This window comes from Gracilinanus agilis, chromosome 1 (genome assembly GCF_016433145.1).
Source record: "Gracilinanus agilis isolate LMUSP501 chromosome 1, AgileGrace, whole genome shotgun sequence".
Taxonomy (NCBI): Eukaryota; Metazoa; Chordata; class Mammalia; order Didelphimorphia; family Didelphidae; genus Gracilinanus; species Gracilinanus agilis.
The window spans coordinates 647195926-647207405 of NC_058130.1; the positions used below are offsets into that span (position 1 = coordinate 647195926).

Below are 11480 nucleotides of genomic sequence, written 5' to 3' on the forward strand. Positions count from 1 at the left end.
AGGAAGGAAGGAAGGAAGGAAGGAAGGAAGGAAGGAAGGAAGGAAGGAAGGAAGGAAGGAAGGAAGGAAGGAAGAAGGAAGGAAGAAGGAAGGAAGGAAAAGAAAAAGAAAGAAAGAAAGGATAAAAGAAAGGAGAGAGGGAGGGAGGCAGGGACAGATGGAGGGAGGAAGGGAGGGAGGCACTAAAATTCTTTCAGTACAGAGTTCAGTTTCTGAAAGGCAATAAGATTTTAACACAGTGAACTGTGTAGTTACTTAAAAGTCTACCTTGCAGGATAAGAGACCCTTAAAATATGGTTAATTTGGCCACAGAACACTGAGGCTTCACATAAGGAATATTAACTCTACAAACAAAATTTTCTTAAATAATCTATGTTCTCATCACAGTTAATAATTTTTATATGCACATCATGAGAAAAAGAACTATGTCAGAGTGTTTAGAGTGCTAGGCCTGGAAAAAGGAAGACCAGAGTTCAAGTCCAACCTTATGGATACTATTTGTAAAATGTCTTAATAAACCAGAAGTGCTATATGAATACTTATTATTACTACATACAGTATTATTTCAGCATAATTTTATTAGAAATTCTTTTGGAGTAAGTAGAGATAAATAGCTACATTGTAGGGAATATTATATAATATTATGTGAGTCCTCTGTTCAATACTCCTCTTATTGCCTATATAATAAATTATATGCTTCTCTTTTTTGCTTTTAAAGCCTTTGATATTAAGGTTTTTCTCCCCAACTTTTATTTCCAAACTTAATACATATTATTTTCCCTCATGCACTCAATGCTTGAGCTAATTGGGCCTACTAAACTGAACATTTTCCTAATATAGCATTCCATCTTCCACTTTTGAGACTTTATAAAAGCTCTCTCTTGTGTGTAGACTACCTTTTTTCCTTCCCTACCACCTGGAACCCCAAGATGCCCTAAAGAGCTTAAGAGACACTTCCTTTAAGGTACCTTTCCTGATTTCCTTGGTTGTTAGCAGAGTCCTTCAAAATCCTTTGTATTATATTCTATATAGTCCTTGTCTTTCTTTTGTATTTATACCCCCAGCATCTTACACATTACTAAGAACTTTGAATGCACTTAATAAGTGCTTACTGATTAAGAAAGATTTGTCAGAAAAAGGTGGTAATAAAAATAGATAGAAAAGCAGGACAGTTTTGAAAATAACATGGAATTTATTTTATGCGTGTGCAAAAATGCATGTACTTATCTGTATGCACATACATATGTGTATGTTTTTAAAGCAGTCAGTCAGTAATGGAGCATCATGGCTTTATATACAATACTCTTTTTTTTTGGTGTTCTTCTCCATAATTAGAAATGCTGGGTTGTTGGTGTTTAAATTCAGAATTAAAAAAAAAACACCTTTATTCATGTCTTCCTCTAACACATATAGAGTCATTTGACTTAAAATTTAAAATCAGTAAATGACTTTAAGCATCATTTAACTTTTTAGTACCTAGACAACTCTAAGATTTTTAGTTACAGAGGAGTTTGCCAAAGTATGGCAATGAAAGTATATGAATCACTCCACCCTGATGTTATATATTTACAAATGTGTGGATACACATACAGAAAATCATATCAATGTACACTTGCATATATTATGTATATTAATAATTCTAAACAATCAGACAATTTTCAGAGCTCCCTCTATCAAGACCAATGGAAGATGCTTTGTAATTTACAATCATAGGGAGGTGCCTAAGGCCCTGCCAAATTAAACGATTTGCCTTGGCTCACATGGGCAGCATCTAAGATACAAATCTGGAATATGCATTGTCCTGACCTCATGTCCATCTCTTTATTTACTATGACCTAGGGCCTTTCATAAAATATGTTACTTATGCAACATGATGCATTATAATTATCTGTGTATCTTAAAATAATAATAACTGCTAACAGTACCTACTAAACTTTCTAAAAATAATCTCATTTGAACCTCACAATAACCCTGGAAGTTGGATGCTATTTTTATCCACATTTTACAGTTTAAAATGAAAAAGCAAATGGAGGCTAAGTGATTTGCTCAGGGTCATTCAACTAGGAAGTCTCTGAAGATCCTTTAGGGTCTTTCTAACTTCAGAACCAGTGCTCTGTCCACTGCATTTCCTATTCTATTGTATAAGTTTCTTGAGGACATGGATTGTCTTTAACATCATTTCTTATCCCACATCTAAAAAAATGTTCTTCCTATTGGAGGCACCTAATAGAGGTTCATTATATTTGTTTCTCTATATATCCACTTTCAATTTTTTTAACATTTATTAATATTCATTTTTAACATGGTTACATGATTCATGCTCCTACTTCCCCCTTCACCCCCCGCACTCCCCCCACCCATGGCCGACGCACATTTCCACTGGTTTTATCATGTGTCCTTGATCAAGACCTATTTCCAAATTGTTGGTAGTTGCATTGGTGTGGTAGTTTCGAGTCCACATCCCCAATCATGTCCACCCCAACCCATGCATTCAAGCATTTGTTTTTCTTCTATGTTTCCTCTCCTGCAGTTCTTCCTCTGAATGTGAGTAGCGTTCTTTACCATAAATCCCTCAGAGCTATCTTGTGTCATTGCAGTGCTGCTGGTACAGAAGTCCATTACATTCGATTTTACCACAGTATATCAGTCTCTGTGTACAGTGTTCTTCTGGCTCTGCAAATTTTTCATTTATTTCATTGACCACTTTTCTAGTTTGAATCATATGAGTGGTCCCTGAGAATAAGAAAATTAAAAGATGCTCTGCTTGCCAATGGCTCTAAACGTACTTAAGTTTACATGTACCTGGGTTTCTCTTTTCAGAGGACATATTCCCTTGTAAGTCCTGTGGCATTTGGTATCGAAGTGAGAGGAATCTGCAAGCACATCTCATGTACTACTGCAGTGGGAGGCAGAGAGATGGGCCCCCAATGACAGAAGAAAATGAAGATGCTCCCCACCAGATATCCAGTGCTTGCCCCTTCCCACAGTGCACCAAAAGTTTTTCCAATGCCCGAGCCCTGGAAATGCACCTAAATTCTCACAGTGGTAAGTATTTTCTTCTCCTACTCCTAAAGATTTCCCTGGTCATTAGGAAATTTTAAGTTTCTAATATGGTTCTTCTAGATGAGTTTTCTTTATGAAGGCAACTTGAACTAAACTGTTACCAGGTCATTGAATAAACTGCCAGAGCTAAAATTTTCTACTCCAGGCACATGCCTAGATTACAACTCATATACTCCTATTCACCCTGATGTGTGAAATAAGAGAGACAGTGTTGTGGAGTGAGCATAGTACTAGGGCTTGGAGTCAGGAAGTCTTGCATTCAAATTTTCTATGATATCCATTAGTGGAGAGACTTTCCATTTTGGGAGATCTTTATCCTTGTATTCTTGTGAAAGGTAATCCCCTTCAAGGAACATCTAGAGTAGCCTATGTGGAATTAATCTAATACTAATCTTAATTCATTTACTTCCTTGGCCTATCAATCTTTGAAAGTTGAACTAATTTATTTAGCAAATTCATCCTGCATTTAACCAGGAAAGTAAAGCCCATAATTTCTTTAGACTACTAAAATTAGGCTTTTAAGAAAAGCAAAAGTAGTTGTTATGTTTTCAGATTTCATCCTTTACTAAATCAACGTGGATAATTTCTTTGGCTTCCGAAGCATCTGCCAATAATTGAATTATTAAAGTTTCAGTGCCATTGATCTGTGGTAATGATTGTCATAGTATCATAGATTTAGAGCTGTAAAGAGGTCATTAAATCCCTCCACTTCGTTTTATGGATGCCCAGAGAGGTTAAGTAATTTGCCCAGGGTCATAAGTATCAGAAGCAAGATCTTACTGACTACGAGGCCAATACTCTGCTGATTCACCTAGCTACCAGTAATGTTTTAAACTTAATAGTCTTTTCCACTTTGAAAGGTAAACATTTTCTCTAAAATCCATTAATAATAGAAGATACCATTTATTTTAGAGTTTCATTGTAGACCTCCCTTAAACCCCAAATTTTCCTATCCCATCACTAGCCACTCTTTCAAAAAGATTTGCTTCATATCTTGCAGTTAAATACACATTTATATGTATATATTTTAATGTATATGTATATATACTCACATATACATGTATATTATGTATATGCTGAAACTATTGAAGTATATAAGCTTCATTAATTTTGCAACTTCTTTGAGACATACTCTTGTGTAGGGCAGAATCATCATCAGAAATAATTTCATTCCTAGGCATGACTCCAAAGTCAATAGGGCATCCCTTTTTCGCCTTCTCTGTGTACCAGATGATTGAGCCAAGGAGTCTCTGAGGATAGAGAAATCCTTCCTTAAGCCACCCCACCTCCATAGTCAAGAGGAAATTTATGAATGTTGTGGTTGTAGGTGCAATTTAATGGCTTTCTACTCACCTTACTTCCTTGGTCCCTCACATAGGCTGAGTTTATTCATCTGGTTAAATAGAGAGTTCAGGGAAAGTTGACCTTCCCAGATGGTGAGCATGGGAAACTACAAATCTGGCCAAACAGGACTGGAGGCACCATATGTGCTCTATAACTGTCCAATGTGAAAGGAAAACTGGAAAACAATTACTACTCTGTTGACTAAAGATAACTTTTTTCTTGGTATGAGAAACAACATTCCTTCAACTACGTTATTCCTTACTTTCTTGGTATGAAAGTCATCATGATGTAGTATACAGAGTATGAGGTTTGGATTTGGGAAGAACTGTGTTTGAATCCTACTTCAAACACTTAGATCGGTCATCCTGGGTAAGACAAAAATAAAATGATGAGTTTACATTCAATGACCCCTAAAGCCTAAAGTTATTATTCTTGTGCATCTCTTTGGTATTGTTGATTTGTAATGCAGTGCCCAATTTAATCGAATCCATAAAGAAGATCATTCATAATAAATTACATCATATTGGCAAATTAGGGACAACACTGTTTAATAAACTCTACTTAATGAATGTGTCCTTCGTTTTGTCCTCCTGAAACAGATGAATATGGATTTAGACAAAAGATAAAATAAAGGATGGTGATTTGCTTTCTAAAATGGTTCCTGTTAGAATTCATTCATTGGAGATCTAATTTTTTCCATTTAAAATGGCTCATTTTTAATGTGATTTAAGAATGCATTTTGAAAACACTTCTACCTTATAAAGCAAAGTTAATAAGTAACCTTATCTATTAGAAATAATATAACAGCATGTTCTAACGGAAAGAACACTGACCAAGGAGTTAGGAGGGCTGGATTTGAATCCCGGTTCTGTTCTTGCTGTGTCACATAAGTTTAATCATATAAATCCTCTGGCTTTGCCTTCCTCCTCTATTAAATTAAACCAATAGTGCCTATCCTGCCATAACATAGAACCATCATGAAGATGATGTGTGATGATGTATATGAAAACACTCTGAAAATAGAAAAGGGGATATGAGGCCTTGAAGTTATCTCTAATTCTTCCCCATTCTACAGTTGAGAAAACTGAGATTCAGACAAGTCAAGTGACTTGCCCAAAAATCACACTGTAAATAAAGGACAAGAATTGGGATTTGAACCCAAGTACTTTAATTCCAAACCTATTGCTCTTTCTTGGGCATTATGGTGGAGGTGTTATTACACAAACAATGGGCTGTCTCAAAAGACAAAAAAAATTTTTTTCTAATACAAATCATTTTTCAGTTTGGCCAGTTGAGCTGGTAAGTTTATAAAAGAAAAAAAAAAGGTTGATGAAAGAAACAAATGCTTCATTTCCTTAGGAAATGATTGTGTTCATTGAAAACCAATATTTTGATTTCTTAGAAGTCTTTTTTTTTGTTTGTTTCTCCGTAGGTGTGAAAATGGAAGAATTTCTCCCTCCCGGTGCTAGTCTAAAATGCACCGTTTGTAACTACACTGCTGACTCCGTGATCAATTTTCACCAGCACCTGTTCTCCCACCTCACTCAAGCTGCCTTCCGATGCAACCACTGTCACTTTGGCTTCCAAACTCAGAGGGAGCTATTGCAGCACCAAGAAGTCCATGTCTCTGGCAACAAACTTCCAAGAGAAAGTGACATTGAACACTCTCCAAACGGAAACGAAGACAACCTACAGCCCACCACCGAGCTGTTGACTAGGAATGAACTTCCCCAGAGCCAAAAGGGCATGCAGACTAAAGATGCCAGCTCTGACACGGAGCTGGATAAATGTGAGAAAAAGAACCAGCTTTTTCTCCCAAATCAGAGACCAGAACTGCAGCCTTCAACCAATAAACAAAGTTTTTCCTATACAAAAATCAAGTCTGAACCATCCAGTCCAAGACTCGCCTCCTCTCCAGTTCAGCCTGGCATTGGTCCCTCTTTCCCCATGGGCCCTTTTCTATCTCAGTTCGCATTTCCCCAGGATATCACAGTGGTTCCTCAGGCTTCCGAGATCCTGGCCAAGATGTCTGAACTGGTCCACAGGAGGCTGAGGCACGGAAGTAGCAGTTATCCTCCTGTGATCTACAGTCCGCTAATGCCCAAGGGGGCCACTTGTTTTGAGTGCAACATAACATTCAACAACCTGGACAACTACCTGGTGCACAAAAAACATTATTGCAGCAGCCGATGGCAGCAGATGGCCAAATCTCCGGAATTCCCCAGCGTGGCAGAGAAAATGCCCGAGGCTGTGAGCCCTAACAATGGTCAGAGCTCCATCAACCTTCTTAACTCCGCTCCGCACTCTTCCGATCCTGAGAATCAGCTCCTTCAGACCGCCTGTATCAATTCCTCTACCGTCTTAGATTTGATCGGGCCGAGCGGAAAGGGGCACGACAAGGACTTCCCTGCGCAGGCTAAAAAGCTATCCGCTTCCAACAGCAACGATGACAAAATCAATGGGAAACCCGCTGATGTGAAGAATCCCAACATTTCCTTAGTGGAAGGGGAGAGCGATCCCAATAAGACCACGTGTGATGCTTGCAACATCACTTTCAGTCGCCATGAAACCTATATGGTCCACAAGCAGTACTACTGCGCTACTCGTCACGACCCTCCGCTGAAGAGGTCGGCTTCCAACAAAGTGCCTGCGATGCAGAGAACGATGCGTACCCGCAAGCGAAGAAAGATGTATGAGATGTGCCTCCCTGAACAGGAGCCCAGGCCTCAGCTGGTCCAGCAGCGCTTCCTGGAAGTAGCCAACCTCAACAATCCTTGTACATCGACTCAAGAGTCCGCCGAAGGACTGGGAGAGTGCTACCACCCGAGATGCGATATCTTCCCGGGAATTGTCTCAAAGCACCTGGAAACCTCTCTCTCCATCAACAAATGTGTTCCGGTCTCCAAGTGTGACACCACTCACCCCAGCGTGTCCTGTTTGGAGATGGACGTACCCATTGATCTCAGCAAAAAGTGTTTATCTCAGTCTGAGAGGACGTCTACGTCCCCCAAAAGGCTGCTGGATTACCATGAGTGCACTGTTTGCAAGATCAGTTTCAATAAGGTGGAAAATTACCTGGCCCACAAGCAGAATTTTTGTCCAGTCACCGCACATCAGCGTAATGACCTCGGGCCACTGGACGGCAAGGTGTTTCCAAATCCAGAAAGTGAACGGAACAGCCCCGACGTGAGCTATGAAAGAAGTATAATCAAATGTGAGAAAAACGGAAACTTGAAGCAGCCTTCTCCCAATGGAAACTTATTTTCATCCCACTTAGCGACTCTGCAAGGACTGAAAGTCTTTAGTGAAGCTGCCCAGCTTATTGCAACAAAAGAAGAAAGCAAACATTTGTTTCTCCCACAATGCCTTTACCCTGGAGCAATAAAGAAAGCTAAAGGAACAGACCAGCTTTCTCCATATTATGGAATAAAGCCAAGCGATTACATTTCTGGTTCTCTGGTCATTCATAACACTGACATAGATCAAAGCACAAATGCAGATAGTGAGTCACCCAAAGGCCAGACCCCCTCCAATGGGTGTGCTGGCCAGAAGAAAGAGTCTCTGCCATTGTTACCCAAAAACAGAGGCATGGTAATAGTGAATGGTGGCCTGAAACAAGACGAAAGGCCCGCCACAAACCCACAGCAAGAGAACATTTCCCAGAATCCTCAGCATGAAGACGGGCACAAGTCTCCCTCTTGGATCTCTGAGAATCCGTTAGCTGCAAATGAAAATGTTTCTCCCGCAATGCCCTCCGCAGAGGAACAGTTGTCTAGTATAGCAAAAGGTGTGAATGGCTCCACCCAGGCTCCAACAAGTGGGAAATATTGCCGCCTGTGTGACATCCAGTTCAACAACCTTTCAAACTTTATCACTCACAAGAAGTTTTATTGCTCATCACATGCAGCAGAACATGTCAAATGAAAAAAAAAAAATACAAAAACCAACCAACCAACAAACCCATCAGATACCTTTGGTACCCGTGTTTAGTATCTTGTTCCATGCAGTCCAAGCAGAAGTGCTTGAATGCTATCTGGGCAATCAGGAGATAACTCATTATGGCTGAGTTGAAGACTTAAGGTGTAATTTCATTACAGTCCATTAGTAAAGTGTATTATTGGTGCCATTTTCAAAAATATTAATTTATTTTACCAGCAGTATTCATAGCTGTGGTTATGTTATTTTTATTTAAAAACTTTATATTAAAGTCATTTGTAATGTTATTGTATAGTTATTGTGTAGCACATATGGTTTGCACTGTATAGTAGGTTTTAAAGAAAATAGTCACAAACAATACAGAAAAAAAGCATTTTAGAAATAGCTTCAAAAGCACTTGTGTATCCTGATTTTTTTCTTATATGCTGTTGCAGATATATGTATATGCTAAAATATAACTTGCAAGGACATTTTCAATACACATGCTGTAAAGTTCGCCTTAAGATTTCAATTCTTAAATGACCAGGCTCCGTTTTGCACTTTATATTTTAGCAGATACAGTCCCTTAGTCATTAGGCTTTGCATTTGTATGTAGCGGTATGTTTCTGTCCATTTTCTTAATCTTAAACATGTACGTTAAATGAAGATGGCAATTTTTTTCTTGTATAGTACTTGTATTTTCTTTCACTGATGCATCTCTGTCCCAATTTTTAAACCTTTGCTGTTAAATGCAATACTTTATAAAGAATGAACAAAATTACTGGAAGCAGTATTGTAAGTAATGAGGATGTATTAATCAGTTTTATCTTTTGAAAGGCACAGTCAAAATTGAAACCCTAAACTCAATGCTGCAAGTATGAATTTAATTCATATATAAGATCTATTTAAATATGAGTAGCAATACTGCACCTGGTGATCACAAAGATAATGTTCTACTTCTGATAGAAATGATTTCTCAACAAATGTTGTTACTATGCATGTATATGGATGGAATAAAATTCCAGATCGTTGGAGAAGTTTGGAGATTTATTATTTTTGGGGGGGATAGAGGAAATCGCAGACATAAGATGAGAACAATGAAGACTTCCAAATGTAACTGAATCACTGCAATGAGAGCGTGAAGTGGTGGCAAAGACTGCTGAGAAGTATGGAAGTCTCCAAATCCTCCTCTCCACCTCTGACATCCCTAGAATTCTGTTTTTCATATAACCAAATAATGGCCAAGCAACAATTTCTTTTGGATATTTAGGTAGGACTTTAGGGTTTACAAACCACTTTACACATTTTATGAAATCTGATCCTAACAACAGTCTCGGGAGGCAGTCAGTGAATGATTAAATGTTTATTAGGTTCCTACTATGTGCCAGGAATTATGCTAAATGTTAGGGATATGAAGAAAGGCAAAACAGTCCCAGCTCTCCAGGAGCTCATAGCCTAATGGAGGAGATCATTTATGAGATAGATACTACAAACTTTTTTGGCCCAGACTTGTGGTTTTATTAGTATGGGGATCTCTCAAGATCGATATACATTGAACAGCAACTCTTCCACTGGGCCCAGAATTTTTGTCCTGTCTCTTCACATCAGAGTAATGACCTTAGACAGCAACTCTTCTGCAATTCATCGCTTTAGAGACTTGCCTGGGTAAATGGGAGATTAAGTGACTTATCTAAGGTCATATGTGTCAGAGGTAGCACTCGAATCCAGATTTCTTGATTGTAAAGCTAAGTCTTCATGTTCTATTCTTTCCTGACATTTAAGATATTAAATGAAATTGAGATTGTTGGAATTTATTATTTACCCATGGTTATCTACCTAGCAAGTATCCAGGCCAAAATTTGGATTCTTGTCATACCAGATCCAGTGCTTTTTAGATGGTATCATTCTGCCTCCTCTTACATCATACTACCTCTCAAAGAAATACTAGCATTGAACTGCAAAACTAATATGGTACTTTGATCTAACTATAAAAAACAACATAAAAATATCTGGGAGATCTTATATTGATTGTCCCTCTTCTGGTCCAAATGAAGACCAATTTACTTTAGTGCAATAAAGATTAACAAAAAAAACAGCATGCCTAACTCATAAATTTTCTGTGATGAAAGTACTCAGGATCTGAAGGATAAAGAAGTCTACAGAAGAGTAAAGATTCCCAAATTCACCATTTTCAGTTTAAATTCATTCAACCCACATTAACTAACCAAGCTTTTGTTAAGTGCCTAGCCTGTGGCAGGCACTGGCCTAGGTACTGAAAATACAGAGACATCAATTGAAAAGTCCCTACCCTTAAGGTACTACTTAGATTCTTGGGAGGAAGAGTGTTGGGGAAAGGACAACATGAACCCAGTTAAATTGATAGAGAATATTGATTGACTAAAACCATCCAAGTTATATTGCAAATGCACACCAAACTACTTCTCTTTACAAAGTAATTGTGGAAAATTATTACAATGTGGGAGATAAGAGAATTTTATAAAAGAAAGGCAATGTCCCACTTAGCACCCACATTTATTTAAGTAATGTTTTCTGCAGCACGCTCTCCCAACACTTATTGTCAAGAATTCTATCAATAAATTCCTGAATTTTCACCTTAATTTATCTGCTACATGCATACCTCTTCCACTTGAGGTAGTGCCCAAAGAACACACAGAGAACAGTCCTTCCTGAGTTTATAACTGTTTGGTTGTTGCTGGCCTTGGTGCTTAAAGAGGACCAAAATGATGTCACTACATTGGGGCCAATGTACAAAGTGTCTGATTGGGACTGATCAGACCAATAAGAGTTCGGAAGGCTCTACTATAGGCCAGGTTCAAATAGTCCATGTGAACACTTGTGATGGTAATGAGAACTGGAGATGTAATTTGATTCATGCGTAAACCGAATTTAAGTGAGTCAGATTCGCACAAAAGCCATCAGCCTCAGTCTAGCTTCCAGAGTAGTTAAAATCCAGTAGTGAAGTAGATAGAGGGCAAGGCTTGGAGTCAAGAACATTTATCTCCCTGAGTTCAAAGTTGGCTTCAGACAGTTATTATCTGTATGACCCTGGATGAGTCACTTAACCTTGTTTACCTCAGTTTTCTCATATGTAAATGTGCTAGAGAAGGAAATGACAAATCACTCTAAAATCTTCACCA

General features: G+C 38.4%; 1 protein-coding gene across 1 annotated transcript in view; it reads left to right on the forward strand.

Moving 5' to 3' along the window:
* Positions 1-8521, forward strand: part of ZFPM2 (zinc finger protein, FOG family member 2) — a 496557-nt gene extending 488036 nt beyond the window's left edge. The window contains exons 7-8 of the mRNA XM_044684050.1: positions 2821-3045; positions 5840-8521. Of these exons, the coding sequence (XP_044539985.1) occupies positions 2821-3045; positions 5840-8331 (2717 nt within the window). The 3' untranslated portion in view covers positions 8332-8521. The remainder of the gene's footprint in view (positions 1-2820; positions 3046-5839) is intronic.
* The last annotated feature ends 2959 nt before the right edge of the window (positions 8522-11480 follow it).